The 25,058-nt window shown below is 45.1% G+C and overlaps 1 protein-coding gene across 1 annotated transcript in view; it reads left to right on the plus strand.

Moving 5' to 3' along the window:
- Positions 1-25,058, plus strand: part of LOC147634237 (uncharacterized protein At2g33490-like) — a 107,925-nt gene that overhangs the window by 65,869 nt on the left and 16,998 nt on the right. The window contains exons 3-6 of the mRNA XM_086805357.1: positions 23,615-23,689; positions 23,841-23,902; positions 24,011-24,079; positions 24,189-24,217. Coding sequence (XP_086661483.1) covers positions 23,615-23,689; positions 23,841-23,902; positions 24,011-24,079; positions 24,189-24,217 — 235 coding nt within the window. The remainder of the gene's footprint in view (positions 1-23,614; positions 23,690-23,840; positions 23,903-24,010; positions 24,080-24,188; positions 24,218-25,058) is intronic.

A 25,058-nucleotide genomic window follows, 5' to 3' on the forward strand; every position in this document is an offset into this window, starting at 1 on the left:
CATGTTTCATGGCCATCCCGCAGGAGTTACACCCAATGGTGCATCCATGAACATAATAAAGCACTTGATGTATCATACCAAGGTTGGATCAAAACGTACGTACGGATCCAATCCGTACCGTACATCCGTACCGTACGGGGATCCGTACGTACGGATCGATCCGTACGCGCCTTTTTTTTTGGGGGCTTTGCTTTGCTTGCCTGCAATATACGTTTCTCCTGTGATAAACGTTTTTTTTTTGGGTTTCGCTTGCGATAGCGTCTGGAATCCGTACGGCGCACACCTTCCGGTAAGGGCCTCTACAGTCGCACTCTCTCTCTCTCTCTCTCTCTCTCTCTCTCTCTCTCTTTGCTATACTGTCGCTGTCGCTACTGTCGCGGCCGCCTTCCTTTCGCTTCGCCTCCTTCCTGGCGCCTCACCACCCTTGCTCATCTTCTGTGTTCGCCTGGTCTCGTCCCCTTTTTGCCATCCATCCTTGCTCAGGCCCCCAAGGCAGCAACATAACTCTCTCTCTCTCTCTCTCTCTCTCTCTCTCTCTCTCTCAGAGCCTTAGCCCACCCTCTGTGGACCGTGCATAGAGCTCTCAGTCTCTCTCTCCTTCAAGTCTCTCTTTGTCTCTCTCTCTCTCTCTCTCAGCTGAGCTGCCCACTAAATATTATGCATTGCATGATTGCTGAATCCTGATTGAAATTGTATGGCATTGTGCATTGAATTTGTCAGAGCAATCATGCATTGACTTGTGATTCTAATTTCTCACTTTTGAATTAGTAGGTTTTTGACCTTGTTGTGTCTCTATTTCGAAAGTTTTATATGTCAATGTGGACATGGACTGAAATACCGTGTAGGTGGCTGAAATTTCTGAGATTTTATGTATTTTTACCAATGGTACGTATTTTTACGTACCTTAAAATTTTTTTCTGTACCAAACAACGTACAGTACGTATGGATCCGTACAGTACATAACGTTTGGAACCACCTTGTATCATACCAATATACATGCAGCACACGACACAATGCAGAGTATTTCCCAATGTATTCTCAATGATACCAGGATCCAATGGCACCAGAATACAAAAATACCTCTACCTCAAAAAGTGAATGCATACATGCACAAATAGAGTTCGATCCATATTTCCATGAACCAAACCAACTCTAGGACTGCTCGCAAGACTTATGCCCTCCATAGAGTTATCCATAGTTGTAGTTATAGTTCAAGGGGCGCGCGACTGTGAACCATACTCAACCACCATCTCATGTGACTAGTACACAAGATCATAGAAGTCCCATAAGCAGATGTACTGTCAGCCTCCAATACCTTCGGGTGAATACAAAGATGTCACCAAGCGACTCCTAGATAACAAATGAGCCTGTCTGTAACAATAAGGGAGCGGAGGTGCTACCCTCCTCTTGAGCATCAGGCAATGCTCCAGACCTATGCTCTGCTGAACCTGAATGAGCCGTAACAAGAGTCGACTCCAACTCATAGGCATCAAGATAAAGCTGCAACTCCTGAGGTGAATCTGCTAAGTCACCCTCCTCCATCCACTTCGCATCCATCAGTGAACCTCCTTCATCCACTTCGTATCCATCAGTGAACAGCTCTTGAACTTCACAGGATAGCGACGGGAAACTTTACCCTGTACCTTTCTTTCCTTATGTGCCAGTATATGCTCAGGTATAAGAACCTCGTCAAGTTTCTCCACTTCCATCTGAGCCTCATCTGATACATCCTCATGCACCCAAAACCTGCTTGCACTCCACCCAAGTGGTAAGCACAAGTCCTCGATGAAGCATAGTAGATCACCATTGCTAAACATAGAAAGAAACTGTCTTCCGAACCCATGAAGCCTCTATGAAGATACCACCGGTGACTAACTGTCGAAAGCCATAGCCTTCAACGCATCTCCTGCACCATAACACTTCAACTGCTTCTTGTTCCTGGCCGACTACTTCTTGTCCTTGGTGTCTTTTCTCCTGAGCTTCATCTTCAACTCTTGCTCTTCACCTCATATAGGCAAAGACACACAATCCTGCACTGTGTCCTGCACTTCCTTTTCACTTTCCTCATGTTGAAGCTTTTGATGTAACAACCACGGGCTCGCCTCCTTGAGAAAGTCGACGATGTGTCCCGGCAACGGAACCTTGTAAACCGGCCTTCAGAAACCAAAGGGCGGTGGAACAAACACTCGCACATAAAACACTTCAACACCATTGAGGACCTAGAAAAGGAAAACAAACAGGGGGAGCTAGAGTGCTCCTGCAAATAGTACACGGACACCGATTGGCCCCAAATCGCAGTGGCGTCCCTTGCGGTATTTCTTTAATTGAATATAAGAGCTTTGATTACAATATAAGGCTGGGAACTCAGCCGTCACAGTAGAACCCCTGAAGCCTGCAAAGAACCTGCATCTGGCTTCTTGTCCACTCGGCATCCATAAACAAGTCCAGCCATTGTTCACATTGAAAGACTCTCTCACATTGAGTCTGCATACAGAAGCTTTCTCCCATGATCAAGGCTGCCACAACCATCCATAGCCTCTCACACTATGAACAGCATCACACCCTGACACATCCAGTGCTTCTGCATCACAACACAGACTCCCAAATTGTCTCTCAAAAGAGAACTCGTATCACAGCACAACATACCATACAGTTGACACACCTGTACAAACCCTCTCTACCTTCCAAGGGTACCATCCATCTCTGTCATGGATTCCCTGTCCCTTGTCTAATCAGTAGCAAGGCTGTACCATACATGTGTCCATTCCTGTACCTTCTGCCTGCATGTGACCTATCTCCTGGAGAAACCCAAAAACATGTTTCTTCGAGAAACCTACGACCTGTTTCCACATGAAACCCTTAGGCCTGTTTCCCTTTGAAACTTCTGTCCTGTTTCCATACAGAACCATTCATAGCACTATTCGACAGTAGTGCCAACAACAGCATACAACAAGTTACCTGTTCCCTCATGAAACATCTGGCAACATAGAGATGTCCATAGCTGTAGGTCCCACTGTTCCTTTCTAGCAGGAAGAAAACAATCTGCTCCATGAGCACGCAGCCATGCGAGCTTGCATCACTCCCATGCCAAGAAACATAACCAAATGACCTTGTACTTGCAGCCAAAAACCCAAGCACATAGCTGAATTTGCAGCCAAACAAAAACAGCCCATGAACTGTCCCAAAATAGTCCTGAATCCAAAGCAAAGAGAAGCTGAAAGTTCCATCAGTTGAACGCCATCGACATGATGTCTATGTTCATGGAAAACCAACCTCTGTCCACCTTTGTGTCAAGAGAAACCAACCCTTGTCTACTCTTCGGCAGAGGGAGAGAGAGAGAGAGAGAGAAAGGAGGCCTGTGTCTCTGTTCTGTAGCACAGCACAGCAGCCAGCCCTTTAATCTCCAAAAAGCATGCATAAATAAACACTCAGATGCGTCTATATAGCCTGTAGCGCAGCCCGCCAGCAGTACCTTCCTGCTGTCCGTACAGGCCTGCAACTACCACCTGTACCAGCCGCCAGCCTACCTGCAACAGTCGTACAAATCTGCCACGTGGACTGTACCTGCACATGTGCCGCCTCCAATCCTGCAGCAGCCGGCCTATCCCTGCAGTCCTGTAAAACCACACAGTCTAGTCTGCCGGTATGCAAGAGAAGGAGAGGGAGAGAGAGAAAAGCCAGCGCAGTCCAGCCAGCATCTCCTCTTTGCAAAAAGCTCACACGTGGGTATGTTGCAGTCGACTCTTAGCAAGAGAGAGAGAAAGCCTACGTGCTGTTCATCCCCATGCTTCCTTGCAGCCCCTTCTTCCAAAAAGCACATGCGCCTCATCTAGGGATAGGCGCCTCCTTGCCTGCCAGCCCCTCCTTTTTCCCAAAAAGCACATGTGGCCCCAAAATAGCATAAGGGCCACGATTATCTTTAATGAAGGGCTTTTTAATAATTTTTAAAGGTTTTTAAACCTTTTAAGCTAAAATCTCTTTGCCCCCTTTCACACATGGGGTTATCCACACATGGGCTTCCATCTTCACTCCCACCTGATGCCATTCACACTGTCCACCATGTCCCCGTGCACATCTGCATCTTGTCCAGAGAAAAACACAGGGTCATGACAGAGGACATCGACATAGTGGATCTTGTGGGCCCTCCACGAGCTGCTCTAGACCTACCTCACCCGAGAGGAGTTACCTCGGACCGAGCCTCCGCACTCCAGTGTGCCCGACGCCCTCGGTCCCCCCCATCGGCCACGATCACCTCAACAGCTCCAAATCCAAGACATGCTCCACTGCCATCAAGCTACCTTTCCACGTGACATAGCTGAGGGAGACCTCTCGGCCATAATCATTAGCCCCATGCTTGATATTTTGGAGAGTGGTATACCATCTATTCGGAGCTGATGTTGCTCTCATATTTCTATGTTCTTAGTATTCCATGATGAGTTTCCAGGACAGTTTTGTATCACCTTGATGAGATAGCTATGTTTATGTTTTCTTTCTGTTTTATTTTCCATTCCATGATGAGATATGCCATGGACATTATTGTATCACTCTGGTCTCGTAGGCCCATTGAGTCTTTAGTAGATGCTTAATATATATCTCGCTCACTTCTCTCTACCTTTGTTGGTGATTTGCATCAGGGTTCCTATCATGGTTAGTTAGTACGAAAGGTACGATACGATAAAATACGGTACTAATTGGTACCTTAAAATTTTTTGAGGTACGGTACGATATTAGTACGTTTTTTTTTAAAAAATACTTCCTAAACTTAAAAATTGTAGACAAGAAGTTACAAAATAGTAGAACCATGAACATAATGTCATCATGCCATTAGAGTACAAAATTGCTACAAAAGGATAGGCCAAAAACTCATGGCATGGGCGACCGCCAACATGCGTACATACATGATACTGCATACTACAATACATCATCGATGGGCTAGAAGGAGATAGATGCCCAATGCCTAGAGAGCTATAACATATCAAAAGTCTACATCATCACCAACATCTGCATGATCATCAACATGATCACTACTAGAGTGTCCATCAAGAGAGTTCTCTGAAGAGGACTCTTCGAAGGTGGACGAGACACTCTGGGGATCATTCTCGCTAAGTAGGTTGCCATCATCATCAAACAAGGGCTCTCTAGGCAGTGGGTATCATCATGAGGGGGCAATGGAATATCATCATGAAGGCGGGGATTGGAGCTCGAGGATCCCCGCCTCACATATGTGCGAAGGCCACCCTTTGCCGATGTCGAAGGCGGAGGCCTATGAACTCCAACTGCTCGGCCCCGTCCATGCTGACTCCTGGTGCTGCGAGTATCTGCTGCCACAAGCTCACTATAGAGCTCCATGAAGATTGCCTCCTCCTCCTCATCAGGTTGTTGATTGACACTTGCAAAGTTTTCACTCGTCAACGTGAAAGTGTCAACATTGACCTACACATTAAGGCACAAAAGTTAGAGTCTGTACAGTGTACACAAAACTTAAAAGTTATGAGTCATGACAAGTTAGAGTCTAGACTTGTCACTTACTTGCTTGGGACTACCCATACTAAGAATGCCCTGCATCATGCGCAAGTTAGTGCGGCAGTAGACCAACCGCTCCAACTGTCGTGTGCTCAGTCGATTGCGTATCCTCGTGTGTATGAGAGAATAGGAACTCCAGTTCCTCTCACATGCACCCGAAGAACAATCCTGGGCTAGGACCCTTAAGGCTATGGGTTGGAGATGCTCTAGTCCATACCCAAAATTGTCCCACCAAAAAAGGGGCTTCACAAGTGACTCCCTCCTCCAGCAAGTGGGAGACGAAAAGGAGGTTTGACCTCTCTGATCAACATAGTAGCCCAACTCCTCTAGAAAGGCATTGTGCTCATCAACTGGCACAGCTCGAAGCATATATGCATCCCGATCTTGTCGAAGCTCCCTATCGGTGCAAACTACTGGAGACTTGTAGGCTGGATGTACCAATGCTGCAAACCCGTGGATTGGTTTGTGCATCCACCTTCATCTCTTCTGTGCAATCTCCATGATTTGTGCTCGCTCCTCAGATGTAATGCCTGTGCAAGCCTCCAACTCCACAAGGGCAGCTCTAAAGAAGTGGACAAGAAGGCCCATGGTGGACCCCTCGCAATCTGTCATCCGCAAGAGCCTATAGAATGGAGTCATAGCAATGACAATTGCTCGGACTCTAGTCCAAAATCTCTCCTCTAGGCAAAAGCGTTGCATGGCTTTGGCCTCTTCAGTGACGTGCTCATCCCAATCATTCCACATGGTGAAAACAACTGTCTGGCGAAGCGCGGGCCTCACATCGTATAGACGCTCCAAAACCAGCCACATGTAGGCAAAGCGGGTGGCCGATGGCTTCTTCAAGTCAAGCTTGCTATGCACACGAAACATAGCAAGCACCTTCACCTTTATCATGAAGAAGTTGACAATAGATGTAGCTTGTTGCACAATCCTCTTCACCCAGCCGAGCTTCGCCACATCCTCCATGAGTAAGTCAATGCAATGACTCGCACATGGAGTCCACACAATGGTGGGGAATTCCTCCTCAAGCAAGCGGCCCATGCGTCGACAATTTGATGCATTGTCGGTGATGACTTGCACCACGTTTTGAGCCCCAACCTACATGGTAGATAAATCATATGAGTTGAGGGCTTTGCACAAATGACAAAATCAGCCACACTTAAGTAAAATAATGCTTATCTCTATGATCGCTTGCCTAATATGGCGGTAGATGAAACTCCCGGTAGTCTTTCTCCCCCTTCTCCCGGTGTCACCCGCACGCAAGAAGTATGTGCCAAGCGGGCAAGACACAAGGATGTTGATAATGCCACGCTTCCTTTGATCACTCCATCCATCTGTGAGAATAGAACATCCATACTCGTCCATGCGGCTCGAATCGGGTCAAGGGCTCGATCAATTCTCTCCTTCTCTTCATCAATCTTCCTCGTGCGCATAGCCGTGTAAGAGACCCCCGTCCACCCCTCACATGGGCCGACATTTGCAATCGCCGTCACCATCTTCTTCCATTGCTCCTTTTGGAGTACATTGAAGGCAAGATTGCATTCAATAATGGTGCGAGCAATCTCTATCTCCGCAAGGCGTTGCCGCTCCTTAAGGAATGCAACCAAACCTCTCACACTACCCGTGACTTGGTGGAGAGAGGGTTGCACCCCTTCACGCTCCACCACCCTTTGCCTTTTGCCCGGTGCGGAGGCGGACAGTGCATCCGTGGAAGTGGCAATGGAGGACACACCAATGAAAGAGCCGGTGGCCGCTTCATCATGTGCCGATGGTGTTGCCGGTGGTGGTGCCGGTGCGCGTGTTGATGATGCTCCTCTACTTGAATTTGAGCCGCCGCTCATCTTCCATGAAATGTCATCGGCAATGCTTTGCGGAATCTCCTTGCATGGGGCAACTTGTCCCCCGATCTTCGAAAGGTGCTGGAGAAGCCTTGTGGTTCCACTAGTGTACGACTTGCCGCAATATCGGCATGTCCAATGATGGGAGTTGGACTTCTTGGTGTCCTTCTCCACATTGAGGCAATGCAAATCAAAAGCCTCATGCTTCTCCCGAGGCATGATGGATAAGAGAAAGGCTAAAGCGTGGAGTAGAGGAGAGAGCATAGAGAAGATGAAATATGGGAAGAGCTTGGAGGAAGAGAACTTGGAGTAGAGGCTCAAGTGGGATGGAAGGAGCTTGGAGGAGGGTGGAGGAGGGTGGAGGAGAGGCTTGGAGTAGGGACTTGGTGCTTGAGGCTTGGAGTAGATGGAGGGTGGTGGAGGAGAGGCTTGGAGTAGATGGAGGAGAGGCTTGGTCCTTGAGGCTTTTATAGAAGGACTCAAGAGAGATGAAGGAAAACAACCAAAAAAACGGGCAGAAAACGGCTACTTCCAACGGGCAGAAATAGGCGAAATTCGTACCCGATCGTACGGATCCGTACGGTACCCTACGGTACGATTCGTACGTACGGACAGATCCGTACGACGTACGGAACTAAGCTTGGTTCCTATTCAATTGCTTAGGGCTAAAAGAAGACACACAGAGCTTTCGCACATGTGACAACTTTCCTCTTACACTCAAATTCCTAGGTCTTCCACGTGCGTATTGGCCAATGTTGGAGGCCATCGCGCGAGCTTTTGGGCTGGTCGTACAACTGTCCCCTATCCCTGCCTTGCCGACCTCTGCTGCCCACGTGGTCATTGCCTCGGCGGATGATGTTCCTCGGTTTATGATGCTTGCTCGTGACAAATGATCTTATTGAGGACTTTGTGCTAATTCCAAGACCTAACCATCTGTTGAAGCAATGTATGGAGATTGCAGGTGGGCGAGAGCAATGTCGGATATGTCATCAACAGGGGCACCTTGCTAGGGATTGCCCTAAGGTAGTGAGTCTTAGAAGACAGAGCAAACGTGCCTCTCAGGCGACACAATGTAAGGCTCCATCTCGGCTAGCGTTCTGCCATGAGTGGCAAGTTGTCTCTCATGGCCGCCCTTGTGGTGAGAATGCTAGGACAAGCTCATGCATCACCCACACACAATGTATAGCAGAATGACGATGTATTGGGTCAAAGTGATGAAGCTGTTGAGTCATCTTCACAGAAGGATGATGCATCAGGATATAATGACTTTGTTGAGTCCTCCCTCTTGGGGTTGGACAGTATGCAAGATTTACATAGCATGGGGGATCATGAAGATGCACACCAAGACATGTCGCCCTCTCATGAGGCTTTGCAAGATGTACAACATGATGTATCTGATCACGATGCCTTGCAAGGCACTCATGTGTTATTGTGCACATATGTGCAAAGTGACTTCCCCCTCCTCTAGCATTATGTTCAAGGGTCAAGATCTACTTCACATCTGAACAATCATTGTATATACGTCATATACAATAGGTAAAGAGTCTTCTACTTCTCTCTATTTCTTTATGTCCATGTGCTTAGCGTTAATCTCTATAGCTTAGTGTTGATCGTCATTAATTACGCCTCCCCATAATTAGCATGTTACATCCAACCAAGTGTTTGACCATTTGTAGCTCCTAATCTTTTTGTGAAGAAGGAGAACGGCCAGCTCGTCTCTATGCCGACTATCATAGAATCCTTTCCAAATGCCTCAAATTGAGAAAATTCTCGAATGTCTCAATAGTGTTAAAAAAATTTCCAAGATAGATCCACGCCTTTGGGCACACCTTGGCGCCACCTCAAGTCCACTTACTCTGCTTCAACAATTGAGATAACAAATATCTTGTTGTCTAATGTTCACTCGATAAACGGTTAGGAAACACATTTTGGTTTTCTATGGATCGTCATGCATTATGGTATATCATAAATAAGCTAGCCTTAAGGGGAAGGTTGTCTAAATGAGATCTTTCATTCCAAGAGTATGGTTTTAGGAATAGGTATAAACCATGCATTTAGCGCGCCTCTAGATATCATCTCTCAAGCATCACCTCACTAGCAAAACCAAACAATGACCTAGACCAACTCCTAGATGTAATACCTTTTAGGGTAAATCTAGTGTTTCTTTTAATACTAACATGCGTATTCATATTTGAATACAATCTCCACGTGTACCCAAAGGAATCCTCTACCCGCATACAAGAGTTGCAAGGTAGGCTATACAAGCCCAAACCAAGCTGATGAAGAATGCTTTTGTCAAGCAACCGATCTCATAAATTCTCCAACCCTCCACTATTGGACTATTGGGCAACTTGCCCAATTAGGCTTTTCGATGATCTCTCAAATGAGCCACTTGCCTTGTAGGACTTCCAATGCCACCACATGGCAATCCAAGCACCCACACGGCTGTTCCACAAGCCCAATCGCTGCAATGTGCCCAACTTCTGCCCAATGTGTCCCATGGCTGCCCAACGGCTGAGATACATGCCCAATTTCTGAGATTCATGCTCAATAGCTAACTTCCAAGTCCAATGGCTGTCCAATAGTCCATACATGTACCCCATGTGTCAAATGGTTGCCCAATGGTCTGGCTTACTATCAAGCTCGATGGCTGAGTTCCATGCCCAATAGCTGCCCAATGGCTAACTTCCAAGCTCGATCACTGCCCAATGGCCCATATGTCTTCCCAAAGGCTTATTTCCAAGCTCGATGGCTGAGTTCCATGCCCAATAGCTGCCAACCAATGGTGTATACATGTGCCCAATGATTGATTTCCATGCCCAATGGCTGCTGCCAACCGTGCATACAACTGCCCAATGGTTGATTCCAATGCCTGTTGGATGTTTCATGCCCAATGGTTGACCAATGGTGCATGCATGTGCCCAATGACTGATTTCCAAACCAATGGCTGATATCTATTCCCAATGGTACATACATGTGTTCAATGCTTGAAACTACGCCCAATGGCTGAGTTTCATGCCCAATTTCCCATGGTCCATACATGTGCCCAATGGCTGATATGGTTCATATATCTGCACAAAGACTTCAAATTTGCTTCTAATTAGATGGGGCCAAAATCTTCCTTGCTTGGACACACGTCAAAACAGCCCCAAATCAGGTTGGTTCAGCAAAACTTCAAGTTAGGATTTTTGTACAGCAGCTGAAAATTAGGGTTTTGAAAACTAAGGTTTCTGTACAGCAAGGAGTTAGGGTTTCTTTGCAACTGAAAATTAGGGTTTTTGCACGTCAACCCCTTGGAGGAGTGGTGTGCACAGTGACTTCCCCCAAAATTGCATCCTCCACTTGTCTCCCCACAAGAACCATATATAATGGACCTCTCCAACTAGCAATGGACTGTCCATTTGCTGCCCAATGATGTAGTAGAATGATTGGTACCATGTGTTTGGTAGCTATTGACAAGTGTCCCCTTGAGTGTTCAAGCATATAGTTGGCATGCAATGGGCAACCCACACAAATTAAGATGTTCCCACTTGAAGTAAATTGGAAGTGCCTAATTTATAAGTTGTCCACTCATACTATAACTTATCCGCCCACATGTCCCCTATACATCGGTTATAAAACCATGGCAATGGTAAAATGGGCCATCTTGTAAAGATTTTTGTATCAAGGAAATACTAAGAAAATACACGACTCGTCATAAGGATCCACAATATGCAACAAAGGCAATGTGGCCACACGATGCTTCAAATCCTTAAGGTGCATGTCATGTTGCTTTTTTCACATAACAAATATATACTTAATTGCCTTACACCAAACTCTTTTCCCTTTTTCTTTTGAAAGATTTAATAAGTGCAATGCAATCATTACATAACTAGAGACAATCGTTTAAAAGAATTGCATGAAGCCGAAAAAAAAGGACCTCGGTTTCGTGATAGTTTTCAAAATACGCTGTTCTTCCACCACCTAAATATTTTCTCGACCCATCAACCGTGATGATATGGTAAAGGTAGAGTAACTCCTTGAAGAACTCACACTACCTCCATGAGGATCGTCAAAGTGATTCTCCAATGCTCTTGGCATGCTTAAAAAGAAAAAGATTTCCTGTGCACACAAAGATGTCATCGAGAAAGACAACAATAAACTTTCCAAGATATAAACAATATCGAATTTGTATAAGTTCCTAGAGAGTTGTGGGCACATTCGTGAGTCCAAATGGTAACAACACAAACTCATAATGCCCATGCCTTGTGTAGATGGTAAAGTGGGTCCCTTCTCACTACTACACTTCACCTATTGATCATCGAACACTACTCCACCTAAACGCTACTTCACTTGAATGCCACTTCATCTGCGCACCATTAGCACAAACTGTAACTACTCCCTAATTTCTCGGGATTTATATTGTAAATTCTCTACTATCCATGGACATGGGTGTTGGACACTACATGTAGCCATGGAATGTTTATGGTTAAGCTTCCCATGTATGTGTATGCTAGCTGTATCTACGAGATCCTGGCTGCATAGAAGCATATTAAGCATTTGATGGATCTTGGAGAACCAAAGGCAATATTTAATGCCATGGATATTTGATGGATCTTGGAGAGCCAAATACCATAGCCAAAGAGCACCTCCTCCTAGGCTGAATAGAACTCTATAAATTCAAATTTCCAGCCTCATTCAAGAGTACTTCTTGGCCTTTGTTTATTGTTCTATCTAATGCAGAGTATTTTTCCAGCCATACCATAGTGTTTTTATTTCCCCAAAACACTTAGCTGGCTGAATTCTGATTTTCAGAATTGAAAGTCTCCATTCAAGCTAGAAGAAGAAGAAGAAGAAGACTATTCCCAATATTGAAGTTATGGAAGAATCATCTTGGATTCGGTTGCTACAAGGTCTATGCGGGAGAACCCTTGGGAAGTGTTGGGCATTCTCCTAATGGCTGATTTTCAGCCATTAGGTGTTTGATTTTATTGAAGTTAAGCTACATTTGAAGAAACCGGGATTGCTTGGCAATCTTGGTGAAGGGTGCTGGGCACCATATTGCTTACTTGTAGCTGGGCTACTTGAAGGCAAGTATAGCATTTGTAAGTTGTTTTCATATTCAATCATTTTGGAAGAAAAGGTGGTGTATGGTTGGGCCAATCTAGCCGTTTTATGTACTTGTAAAATTCTTACTCCCTTAAGGCAATACATATTCTTCAGGGGGAGGGGGGGTGACCAGCCCATCTTCTGGTTCCTAGTGTAGTATCATTTCTTTTCAATACTTCCACATAGTATAATCAATTGTTATGGCTATGTATGTAGGATATGGCAGTGATCAAAGGATGATAAATCTTGTGATTTCAGTATTAAATTCTGTATAACCACGCCCCCGTTTGTGACACAAACACCTTCCATCACGAACACTTAATGCTTAGGTAGGGAGACCACCAAAGAGTGGATGGTAGAGAAGGCAGACTCGCAACCCCACTCCCTGTCGGGAGCAATGTTGAGAGGGAAAGAGAGGACCACGATTCCATTGCCCCGATTGTTATGGAAAACCACGCAAACGCGGAGAGGAGCCACAATCTCCGAGAACTCTCCGGTCTCAACTGGAAGGCATCTGAGGAGGCCATAGTCAACAGGCACCCCCATGGGGGATGGGGGGGGGCACCCAATGACTCAAGGGGAAGGGCAGCCATCGTGCAGGCTGCAAAAGTCATCTCCATTGGATCTGTGAATTGATGTGTTCGTCGCCTAACCGTGTTGGGGTGCTTACTCTAGAGGGGTGGGGTGGGGCGTGGCAGGGGGACGCTAGGAATGGATAGGGGAGGTTGAGGGAGAGGGGTGGGGGGTGGGGGGGGGGGAGGGAAGAAACCAAGGGGGGAGAAGATGGGAAGGAGGGAGGAGGTCTAATCCAAACAATTTCAACAATAAACACACAATTAAACTAAAATTAATAATCTTAGATCTGTGTTTAAACTAAAGAGAGCTAACATTCACTAAAAATTGCATTCTATTGCATTGTTTGATGCAATGGATGCAAACTAAACCTAATACAAACTATGTGCAAGCTCTAAGAACATGAAAAACCACAAAAACAACAAATTAATCTAAAAATTAAGCAAAAAACAATCTTTTCAAAAACAAAAAAGAGAGCTATTCTACACCAAATCTCACACAAATCACCATCAAATCGATATCTTTTTTCATAGAAAATCACTAATCAAGATAATGGGCAATGGGTAATGCATAGATTAGAGACAAAACAATGGAAAAAGCCAAGGGATGGCTCCTCGACAGCGGCGCCAAAAATGTTATGGCTCATCCTAATCCTCCTTGAAACACATCCAAAAAGAGATTACCTGGTGAACCACAACTGCCATGAGGATCTTTCCAATGGTCGGACTCGTAACCCTTGAGGTCTCCAAGCTCTACAACTCCTTGAGAAGCAATTCAACCGCATCTTCGACGAGCGTTGTCACATCGCCACGTTGCACTACAGGTCCTCGTCCCTCCTCTCACCTAACTTCACTCACACACACTCACTAGCATACATTAGGGAGAGAGATTAGTTAGAGCAAGACTCAATTGCACAATGGGAGAGTATCTTGTATTATGAGAGAAATTCACTTATATACATGGCCATAAGTATTCACACTCACTTAAACTATGGTCGGCCGGGTACTTTAGACTCATAAGAGGCCTAATGCTATTACAACGACTACTCTTATAATATATCCATGAAGTACATCACTTAGGACTTCATCCTAACTTGCTACCACATACTCTTGAAGCGAGAATCGCCATAAATACTCCGTCACACCATTACAGGCACCCGTCCAAGTTGTAGCTTTGGACACTATTGCTTCATATCTTGAATGTATGACTCTTTGGTGTATCTACCATGACTCCTTGATGTAAGATAATAGCGGTAGCTCTTGTTAATCCTAGAATTGGATTAACACCTTGCCACTAAGTAATTCGAGAAAAAATTATAATGCCACCAAGGAGAGACTTTAAAGATGCCAAAGGAGATGCAAAAGCTGAAAATACTTCATCTAGAGACAATCCCAACAAAAGGCACAAGTTTGGTCTCACCTCCAAGCAAAGAGAGCAATATGCTGAAGAGGAAAAGTGCTTTGCATGTGAAAGAAAAGATCACGTGTTTAGGGAATGCCAACAACAAAAAAAAAATGAGAATCACGAGCAGCCTAAGGTGAATGTACATGCCGTTCCCAATGTACCAAGGGAATACAAGTCATGTGGGTAATGAGAGAGTGGTATGCAAAGCTTGGGGACAGATTAAAGATCGACCCACTCTCTTCATCTTCATGTATGGCCGCTGCATTGGGCGTTGAGGTAGGGGACTTGGGACCCCAAATTGAAGCGGAAGTCACTTTTGTGGGCAAAGAAGGGCAAATTACACCAAGCTGTGTAACACAAATTCGTAATTAAGGATCCTGTTACACAAATTCTCAGATTGCCTTCTGTATCCTAAGTTTCGCGAGTTTAGCAATCCACTTTTATGACTTCAAACTTTAAGAGATTTGAGAGAGAGAGAGAGAGAGAGAGAGAGAGAGAGAGAGAGAGAGAGAGAGACTGTACACCGTATGGAGTCCCAAATTACCCACTGAAGGGCCTTCCATCCCGTTATCGAAATAGTATTTGATTTATTACTTTGAAGAGATTCGCTGTGGACTGACGATAAGCCAAACGCAAGATCTTTGAGAACCAAGAGTCGGGCTGAACTGTACATGGTTGTAAAAGCACCAATGATGACCAATCTCGAGCCTACGCACTCTTCGCAATGGAATGAGGGAAGGCTACAAATATGTGGCTGAAGTGGGCTGTTTGGGATTGTTCTAAGCTATGTATGAATACTGAAAATGAATGTGAATGCTAAGTTTTACCTTCACCAAAGTGCTGTAGCAAAACGATGAAGATAGGTATGCTGAAAACTGTATGTATGCTGAAAACGCAAGGTGTCCTGAAGGACTGAGTGCTGTAGATGTTGCCTTTTGATGAATGGTTTTTTGAATTCTTTGCTTTTTAATGTGATTATGGATTTTAAGCCTTGATAAAAAGGCTTCCCCCTTCTCTTCATTAAGAATTTGAGCCTTTATTTATCCTAAAATGAATAAATTGAGTTAAACTTTTCCTATTGATTACTCTTTAGAAGTGAAAATTTATTAGATTAGAGTGCTTTATTTTCATCTTGGGATAATTTTTAAAGTAAATTTAGAATGTAAAAATTGAGAAATGGTCAGCCATACAAAGGAGGTTATAGCAAAATTTTCTTAAATTTTGTGAAAATTAGTTTTATCTTTATGTTATTCTAAAAGAATAATCTGCACTGTTTGTGCATTCTAAAAGAAATTCTTTTTATTTTAAAAGTTTAATTCCTATTTTATGCATATATAGATGCATAAAAGGATTTTCTTTTATATAAAAGCGTGTCTCATTCGATTTAAATTCTATGCATGGAAGCATGCATAAAAGATTTATTTTTAATTCAAAAGTGTTATTCTCATTGGATTTTAATTTCATGCATAGAAAGATGCATATTGGATATTTTTTATTATAAAAGTGTTATTTTCATTAGATTCAATTTCTATGCATAGAAAGATGCATATTGGATATTTTTTATCATAAAAGTGTTATTTTCATTAGATTCAATTTCTATGCATAGAAAGATGCATATTGGATATTTTTTATTATAAAAGTGTTATTTTCATTAGATTCAATTTCTATGCATAGAAAGATGCATATTGGATATTTTTTATTATAAAAGTGTTATTTTTGTGAGATTCAATTTCTATGCATAGAAAGATGCAAGGTTGAATGCTCATGCATTGATGCTCCTAGGAGCTGATGGATGAAACGCTGAGGGCTGATATGCTGAATGCTCCAATCGCTTATGCTCCTCGGGCTGAAGGCTCCAAGTGTTGATGGCTTGTTGGCTGAATAATGATATGAATGATGGAATGGTGCAAAAGTAAACCTATTTATATGCTCCCAAGTGCTGGTCGGTGGGCAGTGAAGCTGGCTGACTGTAGCTATTTATGCGACACGGCTTGTTCATGATAAATAAATTATATTAAATGCTGAAAATTATGGAAAAAATGCCAGATAAATACTGGATGTTATTTGAAGGCTTCTGTAATGGTCTATATGCAATGGATAAATGAAATGCAATATGCAGAGTGCTTTCTAATGCAAACCCTAAGGTTTCTACTAACTCTACATACATGAATGCATCTCTTCAAGTGGGTTAAGGGACTTGACTGACTGACTGACTTGCTATGGTTAAGGAATGACCTACGTAGCTCGTGCATGACTTATCTTGGACTAAGGATCTAAAGGGTGCTAATAATGTACAATGTTGCGTTGCTGATAATAAGTCATCTTGTCACCATGCGCTTCAGTGCAGAGTGCATGTGACATTCCCTCCTACTTAGCTAGGCAGCAGGTTCATGGGCGGATACTCTTGAAAGAATTCGTCTAGCCAAACATTTTCGTGGGTAGTTCAATTCGGAACTTCATATAGAACTGACGTATCCGTCGACCGGAACCATGCTTCCAACGATGAAGAAGAATCTGTTCAGGCTCGATGACTTCTGCTTCGTCTACCACGTCTAGCTCTTGTTCATCTGAAACAGCAAACATTTATGGTCCAACATACGGTTTTAGCCAAGAAACATGGAAAACATCCAATTGTTAGGCAACTTCAACTTCATGGAGACATCACTTATCTTTTTAACTATTGGGAAAGGTCCAAAACTAAGGAAAGAAAGCTTGGGACAGCGTTTGCCCACTTGTTTCAATCTCTGTTTCATGATGTGCAGATAGACCCAATCCCCTTCCTTGAACTGGACATCTCATCTAGACTTATTTGCATGTGTGCTATAAGCTTCCTGTGCTTTGGTCAAGCGGTCCTTAACTGACTCAATGATTTCGGAAAATGCTTCCATTGTTTTGTTAGCCTCAAGAGATGGAGACACCAATCTCGTCAAAAGAGAAGAGCAACGGCGACCAAAGGCTGATTCATACGGAGTCTGTCCGACACTAAATGAATGAGTATCGTTCAAGAATGCACTAGACAACTGTAACTTAGTTCCAAAAGAGGAGCAACGACGACCAAAGGCTGATTCATACGGAGTCTGTTCGACACTAGATAAATGAGTATCGTTCAAGAATGCACTAGACAACTGTAACTTAGTTCTAAAGTTTTCGAATAATGTCCTCCAAAAATGCGAGGTAAACTTGGAATCTTTGTCTGAGGTGATGATGCTAGGCAAGCCACAAATGGGGTACCAATGTTTGAGAAAAGAATGGGCTGCGTTCTCAGCTATGGTTGTATGCTTGCATGGGATGAGCATGCAAAACTTACTGAAGCGATCCACAATGGTAAAACACTGAGTGTTATGGGATCCAGTGGATGCTCGTAGAGGCTCTACAAAGTCTATACAGATGTCGATGAAAGGTCCGTCGGGGATAGGCAAAGGTTGAAGTAACCCAGCCTTTTTAATATGTGGAACCTTAACTTTTTGACAAATCTTACAGGCTTGAACATGTGAATATACATCACGTCTCATTTTTGGCCAATAAAAGAACCGTTCTAATTTCTGGAGGGTACTGTTGATATCTCTATGGCCTCCAACTAAGGAGTCATGGGCATCATGGAGAAGAGCTAATCGCTTTTCCCGAATTACACAGAGGCGGTTCTTGAAGAACATTAACCGTTCTGCAGTGAATAATGGCTAGGCTCAGAAGTGAGGGCCAAATTCTACTGTGTACCAAACTCAGGGGAGTCGACATACTGGTCTTTCATGCTATCTTTTTTTTTTTTTTTTCCCCGAGAAAAGATCCTTTCATTAGTTATATAAAAACGCCCGTAGGGCTACAAAAGATCGCTCCTGCTCCTAAGAAAGATAGAGCAGCGAATACATCATGGCAGCCCGGGAGACTCTCCCTAGGTGCTGCAAAATACAAGCATCAGTATAAAGAACTGAGCGGCTAAATCATACAATGGGGGGGGGAAGAGCCAAACAGGTGGCCTGTAGTGCCAACGGGGGGATCACGTGTGTAAGGTGTAGAAAGGGCCACAGCGCCAAGTGGTGTGAAAGGCCTGGCGCCGTAAGATCGCCTCATCCGAGTCTCCCCGGATGCGGTCGTACTGTCCTCGCAGGGTGTGGATCAACTCCTGCCAAATCCCCCGTACAGTCTCTGCTGGTGGCTCCAATCTCCCCTCAAAGGCTGTGAAGCACCGGGCCCTCCAGGTGAACCAGATGGTGAGGCTGCTGAGGAGCTCCCATCGTAAATCCCTCTCCTGTGTCCAGCTGGTGGACGAGAAATCCGGTGCCGGAACCAGGCGAGGCTGGCCCCTAATAAATCTGATGGCCTGACTGCCCTGCTCCATCTCATAGCCCATAGCAGGCCCTGACGAAGTCGACCAAGCAGCGGCACCCCACGTAAACATACCCTCTGGAGAGAGGGGGGCCAGAATACGCAGCATCCGCAGCCAAATCTGCTGTGCCTGAGGGCAGTCCCAAAGGCAATGTCTCTGTGTCTCCATAGGGTGGCCGCATCGGACGCAGGCCGCCGGAAGACCGCTGTAAACAAGCCAAGTGCCAACTGCTGAGCCCCTGTGGGCGACCAGCCACTGAAAAGCCGAGATCCTGCGGGCCTGCCGACTAGCCCAGAGCCGAGCCCAGAAATCCTCCAGGAAATCCTGTGAGAGTCCCTGTAGATGCCAATGCCCCGCTGCCGCTGGAGAAACCGTCCTCCTCGCCGTCAAAATATGCCGTCCCAGCCGAACAGTATATTGGAAAAAGGTGATCTCTGTGGCCTCAAGGGATGCATAAGGATCATGCCACTCGTACTCCTCGGGGTCCCACTGTAGCCGGGCCAAGGGGCGCGCTGCATATGCCCATATGCACCAATCCGGGAGCACATCAGCAGGGTCGGGGTCAATATTCCACTTCCGAGAAGCGGCGGCCACTACCCGAATCCTCTGAAAGGTGCACTCTGCAACCAAAGGTGACTCCACCTCCACTCTCTGGAGTCTGCCCTCATCCTGAATCTCATAGTAGAGGCATCTGCCATCCTCAGTGCTAGCTCTGACAGCAATCAGGATCTCCAGCTGTGTAAAGGCTCCCATCCACCGTGGGGCCACTGGCTCGAGAGGCGTGAACCACTCCTCTGTGAGTGCCTCTTGTATATCATCCCTCATAATCAACCCCCCTCTGAAGTGACTCAGCCTCTCCACCTGGATCTCCTCTGGTAGACTGCAGAAAGCCTGCCAGTCTCCAAAACTACGAGCTGGGCCTGCCGCTAAAGGTCCCCAGGCTAGACGAGGCCGAGAACCCAGCATATGACCCTGCTCCGTGCGAACCGCTGGGCTCCAGATGAGCGGTTGTCTGGCCCGCTCCTCAACACAAGGAGGAGGCCGCTGAGATAGCCCCGGTCTCAGCAGCTCCCAAGCTCTTAGGATACTCAAAGCAAATCTGTCCTCCCATTCTCTACTGAGGCCTGTCCTCCTCATCTCTATGAAGATCCAGCGAATCTCTGGTGCCCAAGTACCCCCTGCTGGGGGCGCCCGAGCCTGCAGTCGCTGCAAGAGGAGCTCTTTCCAAGGCTCAGCGCCTGGAAGCAACCCCCGAACAATAAGCTTCCCCAATAAGGCTCTACTCTGATCGACTGGATCTATAATGCCCAAACCGCCCTGAGCCAGCGGAAGTGTAATAACTGTCCATGCAACCTTTACCCGAGCTGGCTGACTGTCCCTCTCGGACCACAGAAAGTTCCTGATCAGCCTCTGTACCTGGCTGATGCAAGAGCTCGAGAAAATCCAGCAAGACGTAATGTACCACATGGTCGCTAATAACACCTGATTTGCCACCACCACCCTCCCAGCCAAGGATAGTCGAGCTGTACTCCAATACAATAGCTTCTTCCGAATGCTCAGAAGAAGCGGGGCAATCTGCTGCTCAGGTGACAAATCTAGGCCAATCTGGCATCCCAAGTACCGCACTGCTGTGCCTGGAGGAATCCATCTAAAACCGGGGTCCGGACTCCATGCCGGAGTGGGAGCGCTACTGATCCAAAAGGCCACTGTCTTGCGCCAATTGATCAGTGCTCCCGAAGCTGCACTAAAAACCTGGAGCGACTGCTCAGCCCGAATAAGATTGGCCTCATGGCCATGCAAAAATAAGCCCGTGTCGTCTGCAAACTCAGCATCAAGCAGGTCCTCCCTCCGGACTGGGAGCTGCAGTCCTCGCAAACCAACCTCTTCTGCCGTCAAATACATACTCATAGCCTCCGCAAAGAAGAGAAAAAGGAAAGGGGCGAGAGGACACCCTTGACGGACTGATCTGGTCAGCTCAAAACTCGGCCCCCGTCCTCTTGGTCTTTCATGCTATCTATGTCCTTCCCCGTGATTTCAAGAATGATAGACTCTTGCACTACTTGGATGCTAGCCTTTTCTCGTTATTTATAACGGGATGACTCAGTGGCTAGATTCAGGTGGGTTGACTTGCTTTCCAGTGGAAGGCGGCAGTAGTACAGTGGATTATGTGATGGGATCCCGGGAGGCAGCAGATATGGTGTCTCACTTCACCGTACCACCATGCCCCATTGGGGCGGATCATACATACCTATCCCTCACTTTCAGGAGCTTACTGGAGACCCACCCACCCATCATACAGCCACCACGCACTATTTTTCACTTCACTCAGGACCTAGCCGAGGTGTACGACTATCATGTTCATGATCAACTATTTGCCTTAGATCCATCGGCACCCATGGCCATGCTCACCTCCCAGCTCTCACATGTACTGCACTCTGCAGCCGCGAGGAGTTTCCCATACCACATACAGACAGGACGGCCACCTACATCTGGGAGCATGCCCCAGAACCGATGGTATGATGATGAGTGCAGAAACCTTTACCGCAGTCTCCGAGTGCAGAGGGCTCGCGGGGAGATCACCCAGAGGCAGGCAGGCAAGAGGATGCATACTCTCACCCGTCGTAAGCGGCGAGCTTATGAGGAGGCTCAGTACTGGGACACATCACATGCTCATGAGCAGAGATGCTGCTGCTGCTGCTTGGAGGAGACTCAGAGAGCCCCGTCCTCCCACACCTATTGCCGATCCTCAGACCTGGCAGACATATGCAGAGAGACTTTATGATGTGCCTGCACAGCCCCCTATACCACAGCCCACAGAGCCATGCTCCACAGTCTCCACCTTCTTCACCCACCTATGGTTAGGAGGGCCATATGCCGACTCCAACATGGACGGGCGATGGATCATACAGGATTACAGGGAGAGCATCTCATCTATGCTATTGATACATTGGTACCATTTCTTCCTCATCTCTTCAACAGAGCTCTGTCAGAGGGGTTTCCGGCTGAGTGGACGATGCACACTATTGTGCCGATCCATAAAGCGGGAGATGTACTAGACCCTGGGAACTACAGGACCATCATGATTGGCCATATATTGGCCAAACTATACGGGGCAGCCATCCCATACTTGGACATGTCCAATACATACTGTCTCTGTGACAACCAAATACCCTTAGGTGTGCGAATGACCTCAATTCCCAAAAATTAGCACAGATCTCCCAAATCCTTCATCTCAAACTTCCTTTTGATGAGAAGACTTTTCACACGCTCAATCTCATCCAAGTTGTCATGCTCAACAATAAGATCATTTACATATATGGTGATGATCACAATACCCTTATCACTCTTGCGCACATACAAAGAGTGATCTGCATCTGCATATGAAAACCAATAGTGATAAGATACTCAGCAAGGTTGTCATGCCATGCTTGTGGAGCTTGCTTCAGCCCATACAAAGCCTTATGAAGCTTACATACATACTCCAGGTGACCTGTATCCTTAAAAACCCCAACAACCTTGAAACATTCTTGTGACTATGGCATGGTTAGTTAGTACGAAAGGTACGATACGGTACGGTACGATAAAATACGGTACTAATTGGTACCTTAAAATTTTTTGAGGTACGGTACGATATTAGTACGTTTTTTTTTTAAAAATACTTCCTAAACTTAAAAATTGTAGACAAGAAGTTACAAAATAGTAGAACCATGAACATAATGTCATCATGCCGTTAGAGTACAAAATTGCTACAAAAGGATAGGCCAAAAACTCATGGCATGGGCGACCGCCAACATGCATACATACATGATACTACATACTACAATACATCATCGATGGGCTAGAAGGAGATAGATGGCCAATGCCTAGAGAGCTATAACATATCAAAAGTCTACATCATCACCAACATTTGCATGATCATCAACATGATCACTACTAGAGTGTCCATCAAGAAAGTTCTCTGAAGAGGACTCTTCGAAGGTGGACGAGACACTCTAGGGATCATTCTCGCTAAGTAGGTTGCCATCATCATCAAACAAGGGCTCTCTAGGCAGTGGGGTATCATCATGAGTGGCCCCAACCTACATGGTAGATAAATCATATGAGTTGAGGGCTTTGCACAAATAACAAAATCAGCCACACTTAAGTAAAATAATGCTTACCTCTATGATCGCTTGCCTAATATGGCAATGGCAAGTGCACACGCTCCTGACAAACAGCTCCCTATAGGCTGCAAAGGGCGATGAATGGCTCTCTAGAAGACTGAAATTGCTCCACGCAACAACAACAACAACAACAACAACAACACAAAAAAATTAAAAATAAAAATAAAAATAAAAAAAAAATCGTACGGTATCGTACGAATCCGTACGGTACCGTACCGTAGGTACGTATGGTTTCAGCCGTACGATGTACGGAATCAACTATGGACTATGGTCTATTGTACTTACTGTGTATTGCTGCCAAGTGATTTGCATGGTTCCAACGTGTGGTAAGCCGAGCATCAGATTAGTGATAAATACCCATCATGTCATGCTCCAGATGGGTTTTTTGGGTTTCATGTAATCAGGGGTTTTGGCATGGGTATTTGACAAGCATACTGCAAAAGCTATTAAAAGTTTCTGGCAGTTTCTTGAGTTGATGAACTTTGCGTAACAATGAAGCTACTAAAAGTATCTGGTGGTTTCTGGAGTGGGTTAACTCTGCCTTACCACTCAAGTTAGAGTGAAAACAGCCACTGTGATCGTGAATATGCTCTTGAAAATTAAGATTTCGATCTTGAATCAAAGATCACTCACTGCTACTGTTACAGTTCACATGGAACTCTGGAACTAATACTTAATGGATTGCATTGTTTTGCTTGCAGATTTCTCCCGATCTGTTCAGGATATGGCTTCGTATATGATGGAAACTTTTGGGCAGTTTATTGATGGCGAGATTGGTATGTTTTCTAGGATAGAGAAAGTAGATGCATGTTAAGGTCTCCATGTAGTTGCATGCATGTTCAACTACTCAGCATCAGTTATGAGACATATAAATGGGGTTGTTCTACCTTGAAGATTAACTTTATCTCTTTCTTTTCTTGCATGCAGGAAACGTTTTTAGTATGCTAGCAAAAGTTCAGTTTGAAATTTCCAAGTTGCTCGATCTTTTTGTAAGCAAGGGTCCTTATTGTACATAGGTCTTTGGAGTGCTACATTGATATATTCTTTCAATGTCTGTGAAGTACTCTTGAGAGAACCTCTTTTTCTACTACTTGCAGGCTGCCCATGTTTCTCAAACGATAATTACTCCCACTGAAATGATGATGAGTGAAATCCAACAGGTCCAGGTGGGGATCATTGGCTTGTATATTATCTCTATGGGCTGAACTTAAAAGCTGATGTATAATTAAGCCTTGTTTTGTGTTGGATTTCTCAATTATGCAACGGTTTTTGCAGGTCATGAAGGAGCAATATGATGAAAAACGGTGAGTTCTTTTGTTATGGCCTGATTAATAGTTTTCTTGTTCAATGTCTAAATCCTGTTGCCCAAATCTTGCACCCTTTTGCTCCTTGCTTGTGTAAGAAACCCCTTGTTGAGTTAGGATGACAACAAATAATTTTTTTTTGAGAGTTATGTGTGGTGTGTATGTGTGAGGTTTTAGGGTTTGAATCACGTCCCCTGCTGGGAAGTATGGTACAATGGTCTTTTGGGCACCCACACAAATAATAGCATTAAGTGCTTTATTTAGAAGAAATTATGGAGGCTAACAGAAATACAACGCTTAAGGCTGAAGTTAAACCTAGAAATGCCATGGAATGAAGCTACGAGACGGTAGGCACAAAAGCTTCAGAGCTAGCTTAGCTCACTGATATGAAGGAGATACAAAATTAGCCATTGTGTATGTGTTCAATGATCAAATGACACACTTCCACTAGAATTAGCGGTTGGCATAGGATAATAGATGAATGGGGTACCCTTAATTACAACCACAGAGGAGTTCTCTTGCAGGCAAGTGAGCATCATTGAGCAAAAGATGCAAGACAATAGAGTTGCCAAAGGAAGACTGATGTTGGACAATTATGGATTTTCCTAATGCTGAAGTAGAAGTGCTTGAGGGTTCACGATGATGAAGATGGTGCGCTTGTATGATATCTCCGTGGCTTTTTACACAAGGGCCAAGCCCATAAATAGATACACAAGGTGATTTTTGGTAGGGGAAAAGCTAAGACATGTTTTTCTTATTAAAATAGCTTCCCCAACCACGCCCCCCCCCCCCTCCCCCCGATGTTACAACGATCCAAAACCTTAAAAATAAAATAAAGGGG

Source organism: Cibotium barometz, chromosome 11 (genome assembly GCF_041138505.1).
Source record: "Cibotium barometz isolate CiBa-2024 chromosome 11, ASM4113850v1, whole genome shotgun sequence".
Taxonomy (NCBI): domain Eukaryota; kingdom Viridiplantae; phylum Streptophyta; class Polypodiopsida; order Cyatheales; family Cibotiaceae; genus Cibotium; species Cibotium barometz.